Source organism: Salmo trutta, chromosome 3, assembly GCF_901001165.1.
Source record: "Salmo trutta chromosome 3, fSalTru1.1, whole genome shotgun sequence".
NCBI classification, from domain to species: domain Eukaryota; kingdom Metazoa; phylum Chordata; class Actinopteri; order Salmoniformes; family Salmonidae; genus Salmo; species Salmo trutta.
The window spans coordinates 22,320,582-22,344,235 of record NC_042959.1 but is presented as its reverse complement, the minus strand read 5'-3'; the positions used below and the strand labels follow the sequence as shown (position 1 = coordinate 22,344,235).

General features: G+C 42.4%; 2 protein-coding genes across 17 annotated transcripts in view; both read left to right on the top strand.

Moving 5' to 3' along the window:
* LOC115170500 (transmembrane anterior posterior transformation protein 1 homolog) overlaps nt 1–8,248 on the top strand; it is a 29,513-nt gene extending 21,265 nt beyond the window's left edge. For 3 of the 4 annotated variants that reach the window (XM_029726717.1, XM_029726730.1, XM_029726737.1), the window contains 2 exons: nt 2,695–2,861; nt 6,380–8,248. In XM_029726717.1, coding sequence (XP_029582577.1) covers nt 2,695–2,861; nt 6,380–6,690 — 478 coding nt within the window. In that variant the 3' untranslated portion in view covers nt 6,691–8,248. The remainder of the gene's footprint in view (nt 1–2,694; nt 2,862–6,379) is intronic. The other variant, XM_029726723.1, reaches the window with a different exon arrangement.
* A 786-nt stretch (nt 8,249–9,034) lies between these two features.
* prom1a (prominin 1a) overlaps nt 9,035–23,654 on the top strand; it is a 120,750-nt gene continuing 106,130 nt past the window's right edge. For 12 of the 13 annotated variants that reach the window (XM_029726711.1, XM_029726705.1, XM_029726707.1 and 9 more), the window contains exon 1: nt 13,529–14,122. In XM_029726711.1, coding sequence (XP_029582571.1) covers nt 13,885–14,122 — 238 coding nt within the window. In that variant the 5' untranslated portion in view covers nt 13,529–13,884. Of the gene's footprint in view, nt 9,135–13,528; nt 14,123–23,654 lie in introns of those variants that run through there. The other variant, XM_029726712.1, reaches the window with a different exon arrangement.

Sequence of the window (23,654 nt, the reverse complement as noted above, 5' to 3'; positions counted from 1 at the left end):
CCAACAAAAAATGTTCAGGGTAAGTTGCTAGAGGCAGGTTGATTTGTTGCTAAATGACGTTGTGATGTCATTGCGTGATAACGTAAAACTGCGTCATTAGAAGAATACACAATAACGTTAGTCAAATTGACTGGTCATCTCGGCCAAAAATATGATTTGACATTTGATCAGGCACAGACTCCCACTCTTTTCTGTACTTCTGGCTGTATAATTTGGATTGAGACATGTTGATTGATGTTGTAAGTTCTGTTCAAGATCAAACATTCGTGACCAACTATATTCATTGGGTTTGGCTCGTCGAACCAGTGCTACTGCTGCTCCAGTCAGCCAAAAATGATTTGCCATTTGCTGAAATTGCTGCTCAGCCTGTGCGCGAGCTGAGCGCCTGCTGCTGACGTCACTCACAATGCACTTTTGCAGCCAGGCACGGGGGTGTGACAGAGAAAATCGTGTTTGTGTCATTTAGAGGGAAAATGCATGCATTTTAGCGTTTGAGTCACCTTTCAAAAGTTGCTAAAAGTTCCAAATACATTTTTTAAAGTAGCTAAATTTGTTTCTAGGTGCTGTTTGAAAAAATAGTTGCCAGGGTAGTCTGAAAAGTTGCTAAATCTAGCAACAAAATTACTAAATTGGCATCACTGCGTTTTAGTTGCTTACTGGACCCTGGCAATCTGTGTGAAATGTTAACTAGCTAACGAACTAACTACTGTCTGTGAACTAATGTTTTCCCTATACAGCATGTGGTTAACTTTCAGAATGATAGAATTGGGTGAAAATGAGGCTTTTCTTATTAAACAAGTGGATTCAGAGATCAAGTGTAGCTGGAGCTGGGCCTGATTTATGCTTTCGGCCAATAGAGGTGAAACGTCACACACTTTGTCTTTCAATACAGTGAATGAAAGGGGTATGCCAGGTGTACTCTCTGCCTGAAAGAGATCAATTATGCCAGCAAAGGGTATCATGCTCTGCTAGCACATTGTACAACAGATGTTCCACAGGCAGAAAGTGTACAATGTATTAACGTGCAGTGTAGCCCAAAGATATTGCTTTTGTTGTTGAACTTTATAGTAACCCTTTTGTGTGAGTGAAGGGGGTTTATTAAATGTTTTACTCAGTTCATGTTATTTTGCACACATGTAGCCTTGTGCACTTGACCAATATCTACTATAGTGGCCACTATAGTAGATACAAAATAGAATGCCTGTTTGTTTCATTCTGTTTCTACTTGAGATGTTTTTTTCTCAAGTGCCGTATTTAGATGTGTGTGTGGTCACAAGCATTCTATTATAAAGGCTGTCATGGCAAACTGCAATATTAGTGTATTGTTTTTTCTCAATACTTGAGTGTCATTTAAAGTAAAGTCTGGCAACAAATAACATCGGGTTGCTTTCCTTGCGTGTTTTAGCTGTGAGTTAGTTTAACATTACCCACTTTTATTTTACACACAGAGACTGATCATGTAGACCATATTCTTTTGTTGTTTAATTAGTTAAAACCTACATTAACCCCTAGCAGGGATTTTTTGCGTGTTTCAGAGAGAAAAAAAAAAGTCACCTTTTTGGGCCCTCAACAGTTTGCATCCCTGGGGTATTGACCACTGAACAGTTATCCTGAGGTGGAATACAACATTGTCATCGCCAGTGCCCACCCACCCACCCCCTCACGTCTGTTTTAAAAATAGCTGTGTCCCCAACGGACGCTGGTGTCTGTGCAAAGACCACAATATGGCTAGCACGAGCCCAGCAAAAACCCTCTGAGGGCGTTTGGTCCACAGACATAGATGTTGCTGTCTCTCTCCATCGGATTTCAAATGCATCACAGGCTTCAGATATGCAGAAGCCTAGTGTGTCCTAAAGCTGTTGGTTAATGATGACCTTTTTTGTCCATGTACTGAGTCTTATAAAGCCAATTACTTTGTGTTCGTGTATTTTTGGGGTGCCTAACTTTAATTTTCCACAGTAAAAGCCCTTAATTCTCAGTGTGGGTAGTATGGATACTTTGTGGGTAATGTTGCTATTCCCTAATATGGTGAGATTTTGAGCTAACCTTTTGAATTGGCCATTTTTAATTGAATATCAAATATGTGCCAAAAAGGCCATACCAGTATACCTTATCTGTATTTAAGTATATAATCAAATCTAGACCTGTCCACAATGAAAACACTCAATGACTACAGTATTCTGCTCTTGTGGGCAAATGACAAATAGTCCCCTTCACCTTGGATAGCATTACTAATCGTCTTTTCCCTCTGTAGAATGGTGAATATCATTACTAATCCTCTTCTCCCTGTGTAGAATGGTGAATATCATTACTGATCCTCTTTTCCCTGTGTAGGATGGTGAATATCATTACTGATCCTCTTTTCCCTGTGTAGGATGGTGAATATCATTACTGATCCTCTTTTCCCTGTGTAGGATGGTGAATATCATTACTGATCCCCTTTTCCCTGTGTAGGATGGTGAATATCATTACTGATCCTCTTTTCCCTGTGTAGGATGGTGAATATCATTACTGATCCCCTTTTCCCTGTGTAGGATGGTGAATATCATTACTGATCCTCTTTTCCCTGTGTAGGATGGTGAATATCATTACTGATCCTCTTTTCCCTGTGTAGGATGGTGAATATCATTACTGATCCTCTTTTCCCTGTGTAGGATGGTGAATATCATTACTGATCCTCTCTTCCCTGTGTAGGATGGTGACCCTGAAGGTGCTGAACAGTATCGTGCTACTGGGGAAGTCATGTGTGTATGTGAAGAGAGCCAACATGGAGGACAAACTGTTTGAGAGGCCCTCCACAGCCGCCCCCGGGAAGACGCCTAGTAGAACCAGGAAAACATCCAGAGGTACTGCCCCCTCAGGTACCCAGTGACAGACAATACCCTAGTATTACCCAGCGACAGACAATACCCCAGTATTACAGGTACAAACCTTGCATAAGACCATGAAGACTTCCTGAGCTAATGCCTAGGGTTTTGCTCAGTGTGCTAACACAATATTATGGCATGCAGGAGACCCAGATTCGAACCCAGTCAGTCACATACAGCCTACCCAGCTTCAATAAGACACTTGGTTACATTAAATTACTTATTCTTCTTAGCAATCCAAGCTTGCCATACCCAGCCTCAAGCGAGCAGATGCGTATTCCGTCTCGGTTAATTGAACTCCCGCAGTGCCCCACACACACACACACACACACACAATCTCTGTCATCCACATCGAAACTGCTATTGAAATTCGATGCACGTGACAGAGAACTTGTTAGTTGTGTGTTTCTGCGTGCGCGTGTGTGTGGATCTTCAGCGTGGCAGACGAGCCTGCTGCGCTAAGCTGAGAGCATTAGAGCGACAAGCGGCGCCACGTCGTCACTTCAGAGATCTTCCTCACTCCTGTGTTTATACAGAACCGACATTTTCAGAGAAAAGATTCAGTAGTACAGTATGTAAAGCACCAAACCATATCATGTGGGATCAGAAGGTCACTGAAGCCTGAACGCTTCCGCTGCTATTCTTAATTAGCCCATCTGTAACTACTGAACTCAACCCGGCTGTCTCTTCTGGGCTGCATTCATAAGGGCAAAATGTTTTGGGTTGGAAAACAAGCGTCTCTTATTGGACGAGTTCAGTATTGCACGGTATACCGGTACCACGGTAATATCATGGTACCAAAACGTCAATATAGAATACCCTAGTACAGTCTCATGTGATGCTACCGATCTAAATAACCAACTGGTGCCTGTTATACAATGTTTATAAAGTCAGTTTTGTTAATACATTTAGTAAAAAACATTAAGCAAAAGCAACTAGTCTCTAGTATGCGCCAGTCCAATAATATACACTTCACTTTCATGCACATCTCACGTGTGGCAGCTGTGATCAGCCAGCTGCATCCCCTACCAGCCATCACTCACCTGCTTCTCTCTGTCCACCCTACTAGCCATCACTCACCCGCTTCTCTCTGTCCACCCTACTAGCCATCACTCACCTGCTTCTCTCCGTCCGCTCTTCCTGCTCATCTGTTCCTCCTCAGTTTTTAAATCTAATTTAGCCGTGATGGCGAGCAGGGATGCAGACCCCAATGAGTCTTCTGTTGTAACACTGGAGCAGCATCAGAATGAGCAGCATCAGAATGAGCAATGTAGATACGTTGTATAATTTCATCACCTGGTATAACATAGAGCACAGGCCAGTCTGAGTAGGTTTTGCAATTGCAAGTTCGCTGTCACGCAGCCTAGAAGTGCCAGATTGGAAAATGGACAGGCATGCTTACAGCCAAAAAATAACAGCGTGTCTCTAGGCGAGACAGTTAAAAAAAAAAAAAAAGTGACCCATTTTACCAGAGCTACCTTTTTTTTCTTCCTGAGCGATTTTGCGCGCATTTTATTAAATTTCACAAACCATGTCACAGGCTGTTTTAAACTAATCCCGGGTCGCTAATTGGTGGTTTGATATTAACAAACATCGTTCAGTCATGTTACCTAGCTAGCTAACAACCGGTCAACTTGAAAGTCTAGATACATTTGATTGGTAAGAAAGGAAAAGGGTCTGCTACTCATGAGATGTACTTCAAAGGTAGGATTCATATAGGCCTAATGTAAAACTAAACTGTATAAACAAATTAAAATCTGTCTCTTCCTGCTGCTCATTAAATTCTGTTTGTTGCCTAACGTTTTTCAAGTTGGGAGGGAGAGGGAGGAATGCGGAGGGGGAGGAATGCAGAGGGGGACGGAGACTGAGGGAGAGTGTGGGACGGAGACTGAGGGAGAGTGTGGGACGGAGACTGAGGGAGAGTGTGGGACGGAGACTGAGGGAGAGTGTGGGACGGAGACTGAGGGAGAGTGTGGGACGGAGACTGAGGGAGAGTGTGGGACGGAGACTGAGGGAGCGTGTGGGACGGAGACTGAGGGAGCGTGTGGGACGGAGACTGCGGGAGCGTGTGGGACGGAGACGAGGAGGGAGACGAAGACTGCGGGACGGAGACTGCGAGTGGGACGGAGTGTGGGACGGAGTGTGGGACGGAGGGAGACGGAGTGTGGGACGGACTGTGGGACGGAGGGAGACAGAGTGTGGGATAGAGACTGCGAGAGGGAGGGAGTATGCCTTTGCTAACTGAAGAGTAAAGAAGGTTTTCCCCCTACTGACCCAATGACATGCAGACAATTATGCCTTTACAGTATATTCCTTCCTCCAGCCAAATCACAGCTAGGCCTTTGCAAATATGAGCAAATCAGTCATTCTATGCAGTATTCTACTAAGTTACTACTAAGTTAATTCAAAATGTGTTGTATTGACCAGAAATGGGAATATCAATGACAGGTTTTTTGGGTAGCACATGTGAATAACATTTAGAAAACGGAGACGGGCGAACAGGATGCTAGGTCGCTCTGAATTTTCCCCCAAAATTGTACCACTCTATCATAATACTTGGCCTGGTATCGTATCATTAGTAAAATGTTTGTATTGTGGCAACTCTAGTCCCTCCCTATTTCATTCCGTTTGGTGCCTAATGAACACCTTGGAGAAATGGGTTAGTTTTAGCCCACAGGTTCCAATGGATGCCTTACCATACTAACAGACTAGTTTGTCTCTCGTTCTTCATAACCATTTGGATGAAGATCTAATTGGAGGTGCCATATGTCTCTAGGTCACTGTCTGAGGCAGAGAATATACTGATGAGCAACTGGTCTCCCTCACGCTGTGTCATGGAAGCTTCCAGTGAAAGCATATGGCTGGTTGAGGAAAGAATGGATAAAGACCACATGCGTGTTGGTTATACCACTGGTTCAGTACCACAGATCTGCTGTATCCCCTTGTGTTGTTGCCTGTAAAGGAGCACACATTTATATCATGCAGTCTGCTCGCCTGGTAAAGTCTAATTTGCAACCCACTCTTTTTTTCTATGCAAGTGAGGCATGTCAGCGCCCTGGGCAAATGGCTGTCTCCGTAGAGTAGTAACCCATGTGCTGATATGCTGCTGCTGCTTCACTCAACTTTATTTGAATATATCAGAGGTCATGAATTATTCTGTTTGGCCGACCAAACTTGTGTACGCCATTTACACTGCATACTGGTATTTAAGGCCAGGATTAGTGGAGCTTGAGAAATCTACTGGTATTAATGTAGATGTCTCTTTGACCCAGCGATATATATATATAGTAGGAGTTTTCATTCCTATAAATTAATTTAGTTGGTTTTCCTGTTTATTTTGTATCTCTACAGTCAAATCTAATCAAAAATTAAGTTTGCGATGTTCTTGTTTACTTGCTTATTATCTGTAAGTGTGAGTGTTACTAACTTTTCTCCAAACCTGAAATTACCAAGTATTGTTTGTGTTAAATCTCTGTCTCTGTCTGTCTCTCTGTCTGTCTCTGTCCCGTCAGGTGATCCGTGGTCCGAGCGGTCCCCATCCAGTCCTTCCTGCACCTCCATCACCGCCCAGCCTACCCCCACTGCCAGCCCCACCCTGCGGCCAGAGACCGTACCCCCTCCCCCCACTACTTCCACAACCCCAGCCAGCCCTCCCATCCCAGAGCCAGACCCGGACCCTGACACCCTCACCACCTCGCCCCCTGCCACTCCTGAGCAGAAAGAGGAGGAAGGGATGGAAGGCACAGAGCTGAAGCATAGGACCCCTAAAAAGGACCTGCTGGATGTTGACCGCTTCACTATATGCGGGAACCGCATCGATTAACCCCTTCTATTGACCCCTCCGCAAAAAAGTGATAATCACTCAGGAGAGGCAGTGAGCTGGACGCACGCCAGCACTTCGGCTCTCTGGGCCAAAGCCAGCGGAAGCAACATGTATTTATTGAGCTAGACAGACAGTAAGTTATTGCCATACAGTAAGCTATTGTGGACTCTGGGACTGGCTGTTTAATTAAAGTCGACCTGTTGTTTTTTTGGGGCCCGACAAAGAGAACTAAGTCGGTTGGGTGACGGAAGAATGTGAGTGGTATTGTTGTTTCCATGCCAACCCAGTCGTGCGCCTGTGTGTGTGCGTGTGTGCGTGCACGGACACGAATGTGAAACATGAGAAATGGGGCCTCTTCTCAGATAAACATCCAGCAAAAGATGAACAAACTAAAATCAAACTGCAAATGAGGTTTCTGGATCATTATGGTTTACAGGAAAACAATACCATGTTAAATTAGTTATCTGTCAATGTTATACTGTTTAATATGGACATATTAGATCGAAATGACTGAAATTATAAACTATTTGCTCATCAAAAAGCTTTACCCGAATAATTGGAATTTAGTGTTATGAACTATCACGTTTGGTACGACTTCCATTTGGTAGTGTGAAGAACATCTATACATGTGACTATTTAGAGAGCTTTCTTTTACAGATATTGTAATATCCTTCAGTTTGATTTAAAAGAGCCAAGGGTACCCTTCATTTGATGGTTTTATGTTCGCCATTACCACAATTATTACACATATTTCCTTTGGGGCGGCAGGGTAGCCTAGTGGTTAGAGCGCTGGACTAGTAACCGAAAGGTTGCAAGATCGAATCCCCGAGCTGACAAGGTAAAAATCTGTCGTTCTGCCCCTGAACAAGGCAGTTAACCCACCATTCCTAGGCCGTCATTGAAAATAAGAATTTGTTCTTAACTGACTTGCCTAGTTAAATAAAGGTAAAATAAATAAATAAAAATTGTGGAAAGTTCATAATAGCGTTTTATGATGACAATAATCCCTATTTTGCTGTATTCTGGGTTGTCAAACCTTTGGGGATTTTTGTTATGAATGTTGCACTGATGTACCGTATTGTCTTAAATATGCTACATATTTTTCTAGCTATTTCTCTTCATTTCACAGTCATGCAATGTTTTAATGTTTACTTCCTGAGCATTTCAGAAGCAATATAGCCTAAACATAGTGCATATATTTTTGCCCATGCTTTTTTAATTCAGTTATATTACCATGGCTTGAGGGAATTTGTTTTGCTTTGATTTGGCCTTTTGTATTTTATTGCTACAGTTAATTATAAACTCACTGGTATTTTTGCTATACCAGTGGCCAAAATGTATATTAGACAGGCCTGATTCTGATTTGGTGCCCATCTTATTAGAATGTGATAAGTGAAACATAATGTTTTATTTAGTTACCATATTGTATCATTTTATACTATATTTAAACACCTGGCCATAAGGTTACAGCTGCTGTGCTTATATGTGTTGGGAAATGGAAGCCACTGAACCTCAATTGAGTAGAACAGAGTAGAAATCAATAAATGATGCAAAGTGACATAGCACTTCATTGGTCTTGCTGTTTAGGGTCTTTAGGCAACACTTTACATGGTGTACAGTATGTTAGCACAAGCAGTTACCACTGCTCTCTGTATTCCAAGTAAAGAAACAAGTGAGTGCTTACTGTAAATGGTACGTACCAGGGTTGGGCTCAATTCCATTTTCAATTCAGTTTGTTCATGAACTAGATTGACTGAATTGAAAACAGAATTTACCCCAACCCTGGTAAGTATTGCACAACCTTTACAGGATATTAATGACAGCTATGTTTCCTCTGGTACGGTAGGTACTCTGGTATAATGTAATGTAAAGGGATGCCATATTTTTCTCGCTATTATGAAAATATGTAAAGTGTAACATACTCACGCATATCAGCATTGATCATACTTTGAAGAAATAGCTGTTTTTAATGTTCATTACCATTTGTTATAAGGAAGATTGTTCTATTTTTGGAGCTGCCAGATCAAATCAAACCTAATTCACATGTGCTGAATACAACAGGTGTAGACTTTATAATATTTGATAGTATTTTGCGCATAGAACTTCCACAGAACCATCTCCAGGGGTTTTGTACTGTTCTGATGCAATGATGAAAAACGGTTCACTTAATCTCATCTGTTTGGTTCATAAGAACTTCACCGTGATATGAAATGGCCCTCTTTTTGGGGTGATGATGAATAAAAGTTATTTTGTACTTCTGTTGTCATTGTCCAACATGTACAGTTTGAGGGGTGATTCTCGCTCTCTCACTGTCTCTCGTCCTCTCTCTCATTTCATCAGATGATCCAAAGCCTGAGTTGAGCATCTCCACTCATTCCTGCTCCTCCATACTCCCTTCCTATTCTTCTGTTACCAGCAAGCCCCTGTAGAGGTTTACAGTTGAGGTAAGCTGACTGTCACACTCACACCAGTAATGATCTTACCTCCTACAGAAGAAGAGGGTGCTGACTCAGACAGGTAGTGTAAATCCACCCCCAGCCAAGCATGTATGAGAGGGCTAAGCGTCTTACCTTGGAGGCTGAGCCGGCCCATGCCCTCTCTTTCAGGCTTGAGGTATGCAGTCCTCTGGTAGTGGTCTGGCTGGAGCAGGACAAGTGATGACAAGGTATATGTATAATCTCACGCTAGAGCAACCCTAGTCCTAGACCAGGGGTCATCAACTAGATTCAGCCACAGGACAATTTTTTTATTGAGCGGATGGTCAGGGGCCAGAAATTAATTACAAATAATTTGGAGACAGCAAGAAGACCAAACAGATATATTTGACTAAAACGATCATTTCAAACTTTACTTCCATTTGTATACGATCACATCTCTATTATGCATGGTAAAACTTTGGACCACAAAATTCAAAACACTTGTAGCTGATGTTCTGATGTTTTTACAGTCCTTTTGTTTTCAACAATAAAAAAAATATGCAGTTTCTTTTCTTTTTTTTTTTTTTTCCTCAGAATTTGGGGGGCCAAATAGCTGCTAGTTGGAAACCTGTCTGTCCTAGAGTGTGACTGTACAAGACTAGTGGACTCAGCTGTGACTGTACAAGACTAGTGGACTCAGCTGAGGTTAGGCTAATGTTCATCATATGAAAACAACTGCACACAACGATTATGGATGACAATCTATTTTAGTCCTGATAAAGATGCTGTGTTGATCCTCAAGATGTTGACTCAAACTGCATAAGCCACATGCTTATGTGTGTGTTTGTCTTATTTTGTGAAGAATGAACAGAATCGCTCATCGGGTAAACATAGCACATCACCTCAACTCTGTTGCCTTGCCAAACAACAATTGATATATTTTGACAAATGTCTTTAGTGTCCCAAGAAGCAGTCTTCTAGTTTATAGTTTGTATTGTAATGGCCCCTGAAGGTCACTAGTTTAGCAGGACTTTAGTGCAACATTGAAAGAAGGCTAGTTTATTTTCCGCAACCATGTTGTCTGTCACACTTATTCTGGCTATTTGGGGATTTCCTGTTTCCTGTGGGGTTTTTTTGACAATGTACTGTTGAAATTTGTGTTACTTAACAGAAGGCAACATTTGCTGGAAACATATTAGTGGTGGTGGAGATGTAATATATACAGTACCAGTCAAATTTTTCGACACACCTACTCATTCTAGGGTTTTTCTTTATTTTACTATTTTCTACATTGTAGAATAATAGTGAAGACATCAAAACTATGAAGTAACACATGGAAACGTGTTACAGATTCCCACCGGTCTAATGTCCATTGCTCGTGTTTCTTGGCCCAAGCAAGTCTCTTCTTATTGGTGTTCTTTAGTAGTGGTTTCTTTGCAGCAATTCGACCATGAAGGCCTGATTCACTCTGTCTCCTCTGAACAGTTGATGTTGAGATGTGTTTGTTACTTGAACTCTGAAGCATTTATTTGGGCTGCAATTTCTGAGGCTGGTAACACTAATGAATTTATCCTTATCCTAAGTCTGGATCTTCCTTTCCTGTGGCACTTCTCATGAGAGCCAGTTTCATCGTAGCGCTTGATGGTTTTTGCGACTGCACTTGAAGAAACTTTCAAAGTTCTTAATGTTCCGTATTGACTGACCTTCATGTCTTAATGTAATGATGGACTGTCGTTTCTCTTTGCTTATTTGAGCTGTTCTTGCCATAATATGGACTTGGGTCTTTTAACAAATAGGACCATCTTATACCACCCCTACCTTGTCACAACACAACTGATTGGCTCAAACACATTAAGAAGGAAAGAAATTCCTCAAATTAACTTTTAACAAGGCACACCTCTTAAGTGAAATCATTCCAGGTGATTACCTCATGAAGCCGGTTGAGAGAATGCCAAGAGTGTGCAAAGCTGTCATCAAGGCAAAGGGTGGCTACTTTGAATAATCTAAAATATATTGATATTTGTTTAACACTTTTTTTGGTTAGTACATGATTCCTTGTGTTATTTCATAGTTTTGATGTCTTCACTATTAGTCTACAATGTAGAAAATAAAGTAAAACCCTTGAATGAGTAGGTGTGTCCAAACTTTTGACAGAAATTTTCCATACACACAAAAAGCTTATTTCTCTCAAAGAGACAGCCGCAGACCACGTGTAACCATGCCAGCCCAGGACCTCCACATCCGGCTTCTTCACCTGCGGGATCGTCTGAGACCAGCCATCCAGACAGCTGATGAAACTGTGGGTTTGTACAACTGAATACTTTCTGCACAAAATGTCAGAAACCGTCTCAGGGAAGCTCATCTGCTTGCTCGCCGTCCTCAGCAGGTTCTTGACCTGACTGCAGTTCGGGGGTCATAACCAACTTCAGTGGGTAAATGCTCACCTTCGATGGCCACTGGCACGCTGGAGAAGTGTGCTCTTCACGGATGAATCCCGGTTTCAACTGTACCTGGAAAATGGCAGACAGTGTGTATGGCGTCATGTGGGCGGGCGGTTTGCTGATGTCAACTTTGAACAGAGTGCTCGATGGTGGCAGTGGGGTTATGATATGGGCAGGCATAAGCTATGGACAACTAACACAATTGCATTTTATCGATGGCAATTTGAATGCACATAGATCTTGTGACGAGATCCTGAGGCCCATTGTGCCATTCACCCGCCACCATCACCTCATGTTTCAGCATGATAATGCACGGCCCCATGTTGCAAGGATCTGTACACAGTTCCTGGAAGCTGAATAAAATTCCATGACCTGCATACTCACCAGATAGATCACCCATTGAGCACATTTGGGATGCTCTGGATCGATGTGTACGACAGCATATTCCAGTTCCCGCCAATATCCAGCAACTTCGCACAGCCATCGAAAAGGAGTGGGACAACATTCCACAGGCCACAATAAACAGCCTGATCAACTCTATGCAAAGGAGATGTGTCGCGCTACATGAGGCAAATGGTGGTCACACCAGACACTGACTGGTTTTCTGATCCAGGCCCCTAGCTTGTTTTTAAGGAATCTGACCAACAGATGCTTAACTTTATTTCAGTCATGGGAAATCCATAGGTTAGGGCCTAATGACTTTATTTAAATTGATTGATTTCCATATATGAACTAACTCAGCAAAATCAAAGTCTTTGAAGTTGTTGCATTTATATTTTTGTTCAGTGTAGAATATTGTCTAAACAACATGAAAGGATGAGTGTACATTTATCTGCCAAAGACTGCACTGTTTCTCATTCCAGTGGACCAGTGGGAGTCTTCTGGCAGGAATTCCCTCAAACAACTTGAATACTGTACATAACCAATCCCACTTTATGAACATGGCGTTTTGGACATTTCCTAAATTTTGTTAATCTACATATCATATGCAGCAGAGCACTGACAACATCTCCACATTTACCTGATGTGAAGAAAAAAACATTTACTGTAGTTACACAACATTGACCCCCTGTATTTGCCTACTTAGGGACCACATTTGAAATAGAACACATACCCCTATTCAAAGGCTTTTTTCATTCACCTGATCTGGTTTGCTTCTCTCAGTGCGGATCTAATGAGTGTTGTGAATGCGCTGAAGTATGGAGTCCTGTAGCCCTGATCAAAGCCCTGCCCACATGGAGCCTGTCCAGAGGGGCCCTGCCCCGTTCTGGGACATCAACAAGGACCGCATTGTGCATGGGGACGCTGGGTGTGAGCCTACCTGGGTTCTGCTCCACCAATCACAGTGCTTCTAGATCTGTGGGCTGTGGTCTCAAGGTATCTTGTGTCTACCCTCGAGGCGTGGGGAGGTGGGGGCAGGGTCAGAGTTTGGGAGGTCATTGAACACCTGTGATGTGGGGGCAGAGAGGTGGGGGGGGGGGGGTTCAAGACAGTTTGGCATCTGTTTATCTGAAAGTGGACACTTTGGGTGTAGGTTAGGACATTGGTCCATGGGTAGGCTACACCATTGGTAGGCTATACAGTCAAAAATAGTCTACTCATATGTTTTTAATCTTAATACATATTCCATGGTTGTTGGAGATTATGCATTCATTTGGTGCAATAAAACTGTTCTAAAAAAATGTATTCTTTAAGAGTATTAGGGTAACCAGCTAAAGGAATGAAAGAGTGCCTACATCTTACTAGGCTACATATCAAAACAAATGAAAGGTCATGTTCCATCTTTTCTACGATAATCTTCCAGTATTCCTTCCCCCGACAGGCGGAGCGCTTCCCATTGGACCAACTGTTTCCCGGGGCTCCCACAGTCAGTAGACCGAATGCGCGCGCTTCCGCACTATATGTGCTATATGGGATCCTTGGGACGTCCCTTACCTGATTGAAGTTGACATTTAAAATAATTAAGACAAGGGTTAGGGTTAGAGTTTGGGTAAGAACGTCCAAAGGATCCCGGATAGCACTGAGCAGCAGGCAGCCAACCCTTCCAGCAGCTCTCCCGCACAGATGCGCGAGCCAACTTGTCAGTTGGTCTCATTTCGGAGGGGAACGGAGCGGTATGAGGAACCACTGACCGTGGAAACGATGATAATCACGAATTCTTCCCCGGACAGAAGGACTTAACCTGCAGTCCCACTGCTCACCCCTTCCCATTTTATTTCCACCTCTAGAGATACTGACCTAACGTTAGCGAAATTTCTGTACCATCACCCTTGTAGACTATCTCTCCCTTTTGATATTTTTAACCCCGTACATTAAGGGTAGAGCGTCTTGACACGATGTGGAAAACCGGGCTCCTTCTCCTCTTTTGGGGACTATTAACATCCAGTGAATTCCAGCAAGAAGCAACGGAGCCGGAGCCCCGAAATCAACCACCGTCGGGAAAGTTGGATTTTGGCTATGTGCCCCAGGGAGTTTACAAAACCCTCGCCTATTACGAACCTGGAGTAATAGGGATACTGTTCCACATGGTGCACGCTTTTCTATACGTTGTGCAGCCCAACCCTTTCCCTGAAGGTAAGGCATCGTTAGTGCAATGTTGTTTTGATGCCCATTGAGCTGTCCCTTAAGATTTCGTAATAGCGTTTCCTCGTTTAGCGTCAACACTGTCATTTGTCGTTTGTAATGTTTGGTAATGGCAAAATAAGCTATTTTGTATGAGATTTTCAAGTCATGCCACGAAACACTTGATGTATTTGGCTGCTGTGAATATGTCACTGGTTTATGCAAAACATGCCCATCAAATCCCTAAAACTGTCTTTATTTGCATAATATTTATCTTGTGCCTTAAATTCATTCATGCAAAGACATGTACAGTATGTGTCCACAACCGACAGTATACTTGAAGGCAGTATTTTGTCTATAGTGTACTGCCCAGAGCCTGTGTCAACATAATTAAAATGTCACTGACCTCTTGCTGACTGTGTGCATCATGTGGTCACGGGCCATTAAATAGTTTGAGCACCCAATGCACCAGAAAACGCCATAAAATGGGTTGGGAGGTGGTCCATTTGACCAATTAAATTTGAATGCATTAGGACTAACTTTCCATATACTCAAATAAGATGTCTTTAAAGTGAGTATTGGGTGGTCACTTGAATAGAGGTGTTAGTAGACAAGACTACCCTATATCTGTGTTCATAATCAATTGGTAAATCTGGAGGTTAGGAGTGGCTCCCTGTATCACAGATTTAATTAGGTAATCCCATAATCTGGAATGCCATATGTTGCTGTGCTTTTAGTTTACAGGGTTGTCAGTCACTAATTGATATAGCTCAAACTCACTTACTCAATGGAATACATGTTCAATTTGTTCAGTGGATATAATTGAACTTTTGGGTTCTATTACACATCTCAAATCAGTGTATTAGTCGTTTACACAGATTTGCAGGTGCAGCGAAATTCTTGTTTCTAGCTCCAACAGTGCAGTAATACCTAGAAATCTATAAGGAAAGTTGAAATCCCATGTTAGAGATAATGAGGTTTGCATGGTAAAATCTGGCTTCTTCTGGACAGTGCATTAAAAAGGTTCTATGAATGTTAAATTGAACACCCAAATGAATTATATGACCATGAATTAGACTGTGTGCGTGACCAATTAGCTAAATATATTTTAGACATCCAGACATATTACTGTAGGGGGTTCCATCATTTCTTTCAAATTCATCTTACGTTTAACTTTTTTTTAATTCTGGGGAACTGAATTGCCTTGACTGTATAGCCACGTGTTCGCCAATTTAATTGGGACAATATAATGCACGCATGGAGATTTAGCATGATAATCCAGCAATCTGTCAGGCCTATTTTGATTAGAGGGGACAGGCTGTTATGGAAAAACCCTGTGGGACTTTCAGGGCTACACAGTGTACCAGCCTCTATGCTTCCCTGTAACACTGTTGTGACTGCCATAAAACTTAGTGTGGCATTGTGCAATTTTCAGAGAGAGAAATGTATTGAACCAAAACTGATTTCTTAATGCCATATAACATCTATTGTACCCCCTGTTTTTCTCTATTCATTTCTTGGTGATGCGCCAGGGCTCCAAAATCAACAATCAGGGCTGTAAACTTCCAAAATATCCCATTCGAAGGCCAAATATCCCATTTGAAGGCCAAATAGTTCAGGTGGGAATCAACAGATACTACTGGTAGGGGAGCCCACCATGTCTTAGTAATGGTAAGGGAAACATTTCTTGCACTGGCAAAGGTGTGGTTAGGGGGTGTCCTCCTCCCTAGCACATTAGAGTAAACCCTAACTTCTGTGACAGTCTTCTCTTGGTTACTATCACGTTTTTAGGTAAGACCCAGATGCAGACAGTGTTCAAGAAAACGTTTATATCTAAAACGGGCAGGCAAACGACAGGTCAAAGGCAGGCAGGGGTCAATAATCCAGAGAGGGTGCAAGGGGTCCAAAACAGCAGGCAGTCTCAGGGTCAGGCCAGGCAGGGGTCAATAATCCAGTAAGGTACAGAACGGCAGGCAGGGTCAGGGAAGGCAGAATGGTCAAAACCGGGAAGGACTAGAAAACAGGAGCAAAACACAGGCAGGAGCAGGGGAACAAAACACTGGTAGGTTTCCCGAACAAAACGAACTGGCAACAGACCAACAGAGAAGACGGGTATAAATTCACAGGGGATAATGGGGAATATGGGCAACACCTGGAGTGGGGTGGAGACGAGCACAAAGACAGGTGAAACAGATCAGGGTGTGACAGTTACATAGTACGGCAGGTAGTCTAGCGGTTAGAGTGTTGGGCCAGTAACTGAAAGGTTTCTGGTTTGAATACCCGAGCCGACAAGGTGAAAAACTGTCTGTGCCCTTGAGCAAGGCACTTAGCCCTAATTTGCTCCAGGGGCGCCGTACTGCTATGGCTGACCCTGTAAAACAAAACATTTCACTGCACTTATCCGGTGTACAGTATGTGACAATAAAAAATAAATAAAAAAATACTAGTATTTTTTTTCCATCACCAACTGGTGCTGTTACAACTGCAAGAGATAAGGTCGAATTTCCAAAACATCCATTTTGTTAGGATTTATGGAATTGCCTACATCACACTGCTAAACTACAAGATGTTATCATTCAGTTGTTAATGACAGCTTTTCTTTACTGCCTGCCAACCTGTAAGAGCTGTTATTAGCAATATAGCAACAGTTGTCAACTTGTCTATCACTCCCACCCACTCACGCAACCAAGCGCTAGGCTATCCGACACATGGCCAAACACATGCACATCACCCACACATAGTCACACAGCAATAGAACCAGTAAAGCAAATGACTAATCTATGTTGTTCCTCCACTTGCTGTCATTTCAAACCATTTGACTTATGGTAATAGTACTGTTATGTAACATAAGTCACCCTACACTTGAGACAAGATTTTCTTATGCAGTTCCTGCTGTCATCCCAAGTCTGTTGGTGTGAGGCTAGAGGGATTATACTAACTACAGCCATGCAAATCCCAGTTGAAAAGTGCTCTGTGACAAATAGAAAGTTTTCTCATCAACGGCTCAATTCGCCACGTTTGCTTGCAATACCCTCTCCCCGAAGTAGCTATGACAGGTGTAATATTGACTCCATGGACACAGCGCTTCGGCGGGAAACGGGCATTAGTTAAGGCTAGGGAACAGTTGCCAGGGAAACACATGCACCTATTTTTGATTTCCCTCTTTTTGCCCTGCATATGTCTGCACGGATCGTGTAATATGAAGTGTGAACTGAGACAGAGTTTGGAGGCAACTACTGCATTTTAGCGGTTTTAGCAAACCATATTTCCACTGTGCTGGAGGTGCTTCGCTGAGAGAAGCAGCACCTTTCAATCCCAGTATTGAGTGTCTCTATAGAATACATTGTTTCTGTTGACATGATGGATTTTTGGTTTAACCCATGGAAGGAGAAAGTGTTATGTATCAGTAGCCCCTGGCCTTACAGCATACTAGGGAAGAGGAGCCTGGTATTTAAACCATAACAGATAATGGGTTTTAACACTAATATCCTCTTTAGCTCTCTTGGTATAGGCCTAGGTGATAGCAGGGCCTAATCCTACTTCACACATGATACACTACACTACAAACAGTGTGTCATGCTTCTGCAGTGCACTACAAGGCACTGTGTTTGAAATGGCAGTTATGTGCTGTGTCTGAAATGGCAGTTATGTTTTTGTGAATGTGAACGGCAGCTGTGGGATGATGGGGAATTTAGAGGGGCAGAGATTGGTCACAGATGGCGTTGTAAATGGGCATCATCTGTGGTTTTCTCCTCACAAAGATCCCCTCCCTTGGCTCTGCCGGATCCTCTCAGGACAACATGGTTATGTATGAATGGCCCTGCTACAGTACGTACTGTTTACTAAGTGTAGTAACAGTATGTATAAGATACTGTTGAGTGAGACGTAGCCTATGCAGAAAGCTACAAATATGAGGCTATGACTCATCCATCCATATGGAGCTGGAGCATGCATCTTTGTCCGTCACTATTTTCTCTTTATTTACTGACTGAAAACAACATGCCCCCTTTTCCCAGTTGCTTTGCGTTGTGCGTCTGAAATGGCGATAATAGCCTACTTCCTGAGTACTGTACATCAAAGTCCTACTATGGTTCATCCTGTCCATGTCAGTCTGTTGCTCTTCACATTCAGATAACGCTCCTTTGTGAGTGGGTTGCATTCAAAACATCTGTCACTTGCATATCACCCCATTACATGTAGGAATATCTGTATCTATAGCTCTGCTTACCGTAACAGGAAGTCAAGATGCGAGTGGGCTGGATGTATGGAGCTGTTTGTCTGGTGTGTATTTATGCCTGTCACAAACAGTCATGTCACTGTGGTGACTGTGGTGCCCATGGCGTGGTAATGCTCCAAGACAGCCATGGGCATAGCCTAACATAATGCCAGCTGAACGCCCGTGGCAAAGTGCCACTCTGTCACGTAGCTTAGTAGGCCTATGTATTCTCCTGCACCCTATTGAGCCATTTCATGTATATGTTTTATGATTTACATTATGCTTTGTTTATAGACTTAATTTACTTTTATGCCATCTGAAGTAGTCTATAAGGCCACATCTTGAAACAGGCTGACAAAGAGTATTAAGTGACTAACGTGGACATTCTGTCCATTGGGCTCAAACTGCATATTATGTAATATGAGCACAAATAGATCTCAATTATTCTGACATTGTCTGTCATTCAGAGCCTATCATTATGTGCAGTTAGTGTTTCAGTCTAGCTACAGTGAGGGGGAAAAAGTATTTGATCCCCTGCTGATTGTGTACGTTTTCCCACTGACAAAGAAATGATCAGTCTATAATTTTAATGGTAGGTTTATTTGAACAGTGAGAGACAGAATAACAAAAAAAATCCAGAAAAACGCATGTCAAAAATGTTATAAATTGATTTGCATTTTAATGAAGGAAATAAGTATTTGACCCCCTCTCAATCAGAAAGATTTCTGGCCCCCAGGTGTCTTTTATACAGGTAACGAGCTGAGATTAGGAGCACACTCTTAAAGGGAGTGCTCCTAATCTCAGTTTGTTACCTGTATAAAAGACACGTGTCCACAGAAGCAATCAATCAATCAGATTCCAAACTCTCCACCATGGCCAAGACCAAAGGGCTCTCCAAGGATGTCAGGGACAAGATTGTAGACCTACACAAGGCTGGAATGGGTTACAAGACCATCGCCAAGCAGCTTGGTGAGAAGGTGACAACAGTTGGTGCGATTATTCGCAAATGGAAGAAACACAAAAGAACTGTCAATCTCCCATGGCCTGGGGCTCCATGCAAGATCTCACCTCGTGGAGTTGCAACGATCATGAGAACGGTGAGGAATCAGCCCAGAACTACACGGGAGTATCTTGTCAATGATCTCAAGGCAGCTGGGACCATAGTCACCAAGAAAATAATTGGTAACACACTACACCGTGAAGGACTGAAATCCTGCAGCGCCCGCAAGGTCCCCCTGCTCAAGAAAGCACATATACATGCCTGTCTAAAGTTTGCCAATGAACATCTGAATGATTCAGAGGACAACTGGGTGAAAGTGTTGTGGTCAGATGAGACCAAAATGGAGCTCTTTGGCATCAACTCAACTCGCCGTGTTTGGAGGAGGAGGAATGCTGCCTATGACCCCAAAAACACCATCCCCACCGTCGAACATGGAGGTGGAAACATTATGCTTTGGGGGTGTTTTTCTGCTAAGGGGACAGGACAACTTCACCGCATCAAAGGGACAATGGACGGGGCCATGTACCGTCAAATCTTGGGAGAGAACCTCCTTCCCTCAGCCAGGGCATTGAAAATGGGTCGTGGATGGGTATTCCAGCATAACAATGACCCAAAACACACGCCCAAGGCAACAAAGGAGTGGCTCAAGAAGAAGCACATTAAGGTCCTGGAGTGGCCTAGCCAGTCTCCAGACCTTAACCTCTCTAGGACCGGCGGGACGAATTCGTCCCACCTACGTAACAGCCAGTTGAATCCTGTGGCGCGATTTTCAAATACCTTTGAAATGCTATTACTTCAATTTCTCAAACATATGACTATTTTACAGCTATTTAAAGACAAGACTCTCGTTAATCTAACCACACTGTCCGATTTCAAAAAGGCTTTACAACGAAAGCAAAACATTAGATTATGTCAGCAGAGTACCCAGCCAGAAATAATCAGACACCCATTTTCCAAGCTAGCATTTAATGCCACAAAAACCCAGAAGACAGCTAAATGCAGCACTAACCTTTGATGATCTTCATCAGATGACACACCTAGGACATTATGTTATACAATACATGCATGTTTTGTTCAATCAAGTTCATATTTATATCAAAAACCAGCTTTTTACATTAGCATGTGACGTTCAGAACTAGCATACCCCCCGCAAACTTCCGGCGAATTTACTAACAATTTACTAAATTACTCACGATAAACGTTCACAAAAAGCATAACAATTATTTTAAGAATTATAGATACATTACTCCTCTATGCACTCGATATGTCCGATTTTTTTTAAATAGCTTTTCGGTGAAAGCACATTTTGCTATATTCTAAGTAGATAGCCCGGCATCACAGGGCTAGCTATTTAGACACCCACCAAGTTTAGCCTTCACCAAAGTCAGATTTACTATTAGAAAAGTTTGATTACCTTTCCTGTTCTTCGTCAGAATGCACTCCCAGGACTTCTACTTCAATAACAAATGTAGGTTTGGTCCAAAATAATCCATAGTTATGTTCCAACAGCGACGTTTTGTTCGTGCGTTCTAGACACTATCCCAATGGTAAATAACGGTCATGCGCACGGCGCATTTCGTGACAAAAGATTTCTAAATATTTCATTACCGTACTTCGAAGCATGTCAACCGCTGTTTAACCTGTTGGGGATAGGGGGCAGTATTTGCATAGCCGGATAAAAAACGTACCCAATTTAATCTGGTTACTACTCCTGCCCAGTAACTAGAATATGCATATAATTGTTTGATTCGGATAGAAAACACCCTAAAGTTTCTAAAACTGTTTGAATGGTGTCTGTGAGTATAACAGAACTCATTTGGCAGGCAAAAACCTGAGAAGGTTTCATGCAGGAAGTGGCCTGTCTGACAAGGTGTTGTTGTTCTTGCTTCTGTTTATTGAAGAGTCAGGATCTTAGCTGTAACGTGACACTTCCTACGGCTCCAATAGGCTCTCAGAGCCCGGGAAAAACCTGAACGATGTCGAGGCAGCCCCAGGCTGAAACACATAATCGCCTTTGCCAAGTGGCCGATCAGAGGACAAAGGGCTTAGGCGCGTGCCCGAGTCGACCCAGTGATATATTTTCTTTCGGCTGTTTACCTAATTGCAGATTCCCGGTCGGAATATTATCGCTTTTTTACGAGAAAAATGGCATAAAAATTGATTTTAATCCCATAGAAAATCTGTGGCGGGAGCTGAAGGTTCGAGTTCCCAAACGTCAGCCTCGAAACCTTAATGACTTGGGGAAGATCTGCAAAGAGGAGTGGGACAAAATATCTCCTGAGATGTGTGCAAACCTGGTGGCCAACTACAAGAAACGTCTGACCTCTGTGATTGCCAACAAGGGTTTTGCCACCAAATACTAAGTCATGTTTTGCAGAGGGGTCAAATACTTATTTCCCTCATTAAAATGCAAATCATTTTATAAAATTTTTGACATGCGTTTTTCTGGATTTTTTTGTTGTTATTCTGTCTCTCACTGTTCAAATAAACCTACCATTCAAATTATAGACTGATAATTTCTTTGTCAGTGGCAAACGTACAAAATCAGCAGGGGATCAAATACTTTTTTCCCTCACTGTATTGCCACTCCATTGTGTAGGAGCAGGTGTGACTACATCGTTGATATCAAAATAACACAATAGTTTTCACTGTGGTCGTGATATACTGCCAAACCAATTGACTAAATAACTTCAAGAAGATAATCATAGATAATCATAGAATCGGATAGTGTGAGGAAACTAGTCACTCACACACCAACAAAGGCTGGGACAGGTGCTTGGAGTTATTACTTTCCTTTCGGATGACTTAGGCCTAAATCTGGTCAAGTTGATTTGTGACTACTTTGGCTTGTCTTGCCATACTGTATTTAAAGTCAAGTCAACACTGAAGGTGCTCTGGATGGGACACAACTGGAACAGCTATTATAAATGGTGACCCATTACATTGAGTCGACTTCTTTTGAGCTGTTAGTGTTCATTTTGTTTTTATGAGCTCCTTGCTTTGTGTGTTACTGCAGAGAGGGCATTTATTTGTAATGGAGTATCGAACATAAATTGTTTGAAATGAGGACATGGAGTCGCGGACCATGACTAATAGCCAAGCAGAAGTTATTTTCTTCCTACTGTACAAAGCAAATGTAACTCACCACCTGGATTCGGTCTTATGTAGCAAAATTTGAATTTCAGTTTTTTTTACATTGGATAAAAGTAGAGACTCAGAGCTACAAAATTGTATATCATGCACTGTATTTGAGGAACAATGGGAAAGTAATTCGGCTTTGAAAGTTTATAAACTTGTAAACTCACTTTTGAGAAAATGACATTTTAGTGTTTCGGTGAGAGAGCTCCTGTTTGTCTACACCCATTCAGCATCGTTCACACCCTCTTAAGCTTTAGCCCCACCCATCTCCTTGCGTTCAGAGCGCACACTTGATGCTCTGGATGATGATTTGTTTACCTCTGGATAACATGTAAACAGCCTAACCAGCTCTGCTGGCAACAATTTCATTATGCTTTTTTGCCGACGTTTACTGACACCGGCCATATTCAACAGATGTTGTACACTTAAGCTTAAGACATGTAGCTAGCTACCTAGGTAAACAATTAACCTAGCTAGGTAAACAACATGTAAGATCACACACATCACGCCACCTAACCTTAGCTAGGGAGCCAGCCAGCTAACGGTACACTTTAGCTTGAAATGAAACCACTTTCTGTCAAAATTAGAAACGTGAAATATCTGAAAATGACTATTTTACCCGTATACATCATCATGCATGGTGGACGCGTCTCCCTGTCACGGATCCATGCCACAAATGCCCTTAGTTTGAAGAGGTAATCCGGAAACAGGTGTTTTCCCATCTCTTTAGCTATCATACTCTAATTCCACTGATTTCAAAACTTGATCCTCCAGAAAGTGGAGAGCAACACTTATACAGCTACATTAAAAAAAAAGCTGCGTTCACCTTGATTAACAACACAGACTGACCAGCTCGAATAGACAAAAGCCTTCTATATGGCAGACCAATCCGAACTCATCTCTCGGCATGTCCAGCCCACTCATCTCAGCCAATCATGGCTAGTGGGAAGGTTGCCGACTTTTTATGTGGCTTAACCAACAAGGCTTATAATTTAACAATTTTATTCGTATTTACAGATGGAATACAAGTTTGTTATTAAGGCACATGAAAGTTCACATGTTCAAGAAGCCATTTCTGCCCAAAAATGGATTTTGATAAAACATATTTTTTTATGTTCAAACTGCTCTCCTGTGAAGTCGTGACTTGCGACATATGCCTAGTTTCCTGAATTGGGTCACAAATGCCAAAA